Here is a 4,669-nt window from a genome sequence, read left to right on the forward strand (position 1 = left end):
TTTAAAAACTCGAGATAGTATATATGGCCGATCATCTGGACGCAAACCTCTAGAGGTGACAAAAGGGTAATCTCAGGCCACTTTGAGTTACACGTAAATGAAATAAATACATCTAGATACCCATATGTCTTTCATATATCCATAGCATCGTGATATATTTCAGTCATAAACCGCAGACTCTCGAGATATGTAGATGGTAAGATCATACGTCTACTAATTATGTTAGAAGGGCCATCGAAATTGATACAGCACCTTGAAGATTCACATATTTGTCAGCCGTAAGAACATTTTGATTCCTTCTTATTGATAAAAGTCTTTCAGACTCTATCATTGTCTATCCATCGACCAAAAATTGATGGAACAATTTACCAGAATGTAAAATAGCATTAGCTTCGTCCTTTCTATCCATTATTCGATACGAAAACCACTCCCTCATTGTTAACTATAATTGCTTCTTTACAGTTGTCGGAATAAGTTTGGCAGTTAGACCACTTGCGTCCAATTCAACCCCTTTATGAGATATATTCAATCTCTAACAATCCTCACCTCGGGGGAATTTTGAAGCGCAAGATAATTGTTGAAATTTCAGTGTCAACGATGTATAGTTGTTGAAATTTCGCTGAAGTTGATCCATCTGGAAGTAAGCTACCAATTCTATGTCATGTTTGCCCTCGAACTCGAAATACATATGGCCCACGACCCATATTCAAGGTTTTATCAATTTTTTCACCCATAGAAGTAAAAGCAAACATCATGTTATATTTTTTAATGCATTCCATAAAGTGTTTACTTTGCATGTCATGACCATGCATAAGATAAGAGTAATTGTGGAGGTTCTTATAGCTCGGGAAGTGCAATTTTCCCTTTTCTGCAACACAATTAGAAACTGGGTGAATTGCTTTTAAGCCTCTTATCCTTTATTTCAAGGTTCCACATAGTTGCACTGCACTCTTCACACCAAAATGTTTGATCTCCAATATTCATATACCCTGTCATAAATGATTACTAACTATTAGTATATGTTTATTTAGAATAAAATTATTTTAAGTTACAATTAACCTTTAAAATGATTAAGATGGTCAGCATCTATAAAAAAAAGTTGAATCAGGTACTTCTTTAATATAACTAATTTCCACAAAGGTATATTAACACATATAATAAAACTATTTTATACCTGTTTTACCTTTTCCTATGATACAACCATTTGGAAACGCTTCATATCTAGATCGCGCACTATAATAAATGGAATATTTAATGTATTAGTCACACATATAGTAGTAACACATTTTAAATATATCAATTTTTTAATTAATATTAATGTTATAAAATTGTTATTAGATGATGACCTTCACCTAAATTTCGAGAAACATCTTGGATAGTGGAGGATTTTGTCGTAACTGCCTTTATTGGTTCATTTACTGAATTTGAAGGATCTGATATGGAGTTTGAAAAAGCAGCCGAGCTACAATTGAATTGGCTACTTGAATTGATTTTTTGTCGACATACAACTGTAAAAAACATTAAATACATTATATAACCTTAAACGTAATCATCATATATAAAGATACTCAAAATAAATTATTTAGTAAATTGAACATTCTTGAATGGAAGACAAACCATTTGTAAGGTCTCTAAAAGGCATCTGTGGTGTAGATCCTGTACTCGGTTTATTTTGTAATGATGTCTCACCTGTAACAAACAAAATTTCGAAATAACTGATACTTTAAATCACATTATTTATTACATAATTTAGTGATTTAAATATACAAATAAAAAATAAGTCACCAATGTTTGTAGACCTAATTGATTTCCTTAACTGTTTATTTTTAATTATTTTCATAATATTAGACCTCGCAGTCTTTGAGTTTTCTCGAAAAATCTCATCATTTATAACTGAAGGCTCCGTTATTGATTGAAATTAAAGATAGTTATATTCTTATAATAAACTTCAACTTTAAAAAATATTCAATTAAAAAGTTATCAATCAAAAAATAATATTCAATGAGAAATAAACAAAAGTTACCTATATTTGGGCTTAACATCTTCATACTATTGTTTTTGCAAGGTCTTCCTCTACAACGCTTCGGTGAATTAACATCTTGCATACTAAATTAAATGTTGATATTAGTTTGTTATAGAATATAAAATTTAAGATAAATTAAAAACAATATATAATATGTAATAATACAATATAATCTAAAAAATACTCTCTTCAATTCAGGGCAATGAAAATAAGATCTAACTAGTGCAACGGATAGCGTGCCACGAATATCAAAACATCTAATTTTTGACTTATAAATAAATCATTACTCCCTCCGTTCCTATTTGATCTTCCTATTTAGGTATTTCACAAAGATTAAGAAAAAGAGAATATTTGGTGGTAGTGGGTATTATTTTAATTATATAATAGTGAGAAGTAATGATTGTATTGGAATAATGAGAGAGCAATTAATTGTAGATATAATTAAATAATCAAAAAAAAATCTGATTTTATTGTAGAGAGAGAAATTACATGGAGGGAAAGTAACCACTTTCCAAATTGGGAAAGTTTCCATTTTTGTTTCTAAAAAAAAAGGAGGGAACTGTAATCACAAAGTTTACATTTTATTGTAGAGAGAGCAAAATATGTCCTTGCATTGGCCAAATTAGAAATACATGGATTACTAAAATGAATAATTACAAGTACAATCTCCAAAATATGACCTTACAAATTCCTAATCATCTTATTTAAGCTGCTGATTTAAGGCTTCAAGCATAAAAATCAAAACAGCAGCCTCACAGTACATGGATTACTTTGTCCAGCCACGATATTAACCCAAACAGCAGCCTCACAGTACCAAAAACAACTGTCCAGCAACCTCATTTGCATCATTAGCCTTGTAATGGCTTCAAATGATGACGATGAGCTACCGGGGGCTTGGTATTTTGGATCAAATGCATATGATTCACAGTCAAGCTCCAATTCTGACGAGGAACGACAAGAAATTGATGCACAACAAATAGAATAGCAAGATCAACGTAAACCAAGGCTTACAAACGAGTTGAGGCATCTCATTTTACATGAAATGTTGTCACTTAAAGTAAGTGACACACTCCCACATGGTACATTCGTACGAATAGCAAACAAATACGGTTACACACCAAGATCAATTCGAAACTTATGGAAACGTGCAATTGAAACCAAAGAAGAAAACAAGCCTTATGTTGTCGATTCAAAGTACAAGAATTGTGGATGAAAAAGAGTTCAAGTGCCACCAAACGTACTTGAATCAAAAGCAATGGGTGAACGTACATGCATAAGAGATGTTGCAACATGTTTAGACTTGGCACCAACAAAGGTTTGGCGATTGATACGAAGGGGGGAGATTAAGGCACATTCAAATCCATTACACCCTTATTTAACGGATGCAAACAAGGCGAGAAGGGTTGAGTGGATTTTAAGTCTCATTCAAGAAGATACAATTCATCATCATCCAATGTATAAAGGTATGTATGACTTCATACATATTGATGAAAAATGGTTTTACTTAACCAAGAAGACACAAAGAATTTATCTAGCACACAAAGAAAAAATTCCATATAGGGCGAAAAAGTCATCAAAATTCATTCCAAAAGCCATGTTTTTAGGTGCGGTTGCAAGGCCTAAATGGAATCAATATGGCCAATGCACATTTGATGGGAAAATCGGAATTTTCCCTTTCGTAAGTAGGGTTGCAGCACAAAGAAATTCAATTAACCGTCCAAGGGGGTCTATAGAAATTAAACCAACTGATTCGGTTACTCAGGAAGTTTATAGGAGCATGCTCATAGAACAATTAATTCCAGCAATTCTTAGAAAATGGCCAAGTGATGGTCCATCGATAATTTTCATCCAACAAGATAATGCAAGGGTTCACATAACAAATGATGATCCAATTTGGCAACAAAACAACAGGCAAGGGGCTTTTACATTCATTCTAACTCAACAACCACCAAATAGTCCCGATTGTAAAATATTAGATTTGAGTTTTTTTAGGAGCATACAATCACTTATGCATAAGAAAATTCCAAAGAACATGAAAGAGTTAATAAAAGCAGTGGAAGATGCATTCGAAGAGTTACATCCAAAGACTTTAACCAATGTTTGGATTTCATTACAACACCACTTAAATGAAATCCTAAAGGTTAAAGGGTCTAATGACTATGTTCAGCCACACCTAGGGAAGAAAGTTCAAGAAGACAATGGAAAGTTACAAATACAAGTGCGAGTACCATCACAATTGGTTAGGGAATGTGTACGTTTCCTTAACCCAAGCACAAATCAGCAAGGCACACAAACAGAAAATGAAGATGCTGCACAACATAATCAACAAATACTTGAAGCATATGATAAAGCAGTGGAAGAATCTCAAAGATTATTATAAATTACAGCCCCTCAGTTTATTTTTTATCATCATCAAAATTGTTTCTATAAAACTTAGGAGCAACTAATTATGAAATCAACATCAAAATGGAAATTTAAGGTCATGCATATGTATTTACGTCATTATATAATGATCATTTCAGTTTTTTTGCCCCCTGATTCATCATTGAGGTCTTTGAACCTCTCAGCTTTTTAAAATTTCAACAAGAAATGACGCAAATTACTGTACATGAATAAAAAAATCATATGATGCGTCGATTGTACACA

General features: G+C 32.5%; 1 protein-coding gene across 1 annotated transcript; it reads left to right on the forward strand.

The window, feature by feature from the left end:
• The first annotated feature begins 3,278 nt into the window (after nt 1-3,278).
• On the forward strand, nt 3,279-4,403 carry LOC130799371 (uncharacterized). The gene has a single exon (XM_057662470.1). It carries the CDS (start codon nt 3,279-3,281, stop codon nt 4,401-4,403), a length of 1,125 nt encoding a protein of 374 aa, XP_057518453.1.
• The last annotated feature ends 266 nt before the right edge of the window (nt 4,404-4,669 follow it).

Source organism: Amaranthus tricolor, chromosome 14 (genome assembly GCF_026212465.1).
Source record: "Amaranthus tricolor cultivar Red isolate AtriRed21 chromosome 14, ASM2621246v1, whole genome shotgun sequence".
NCBI classification, from domain to species: Eukaryota; Viridiplantae; Streptophyta; class Magnoliopsida; order Caryophyllales; family Amaranthaceae; genus Amaranthus; species Amaranthus tricolor.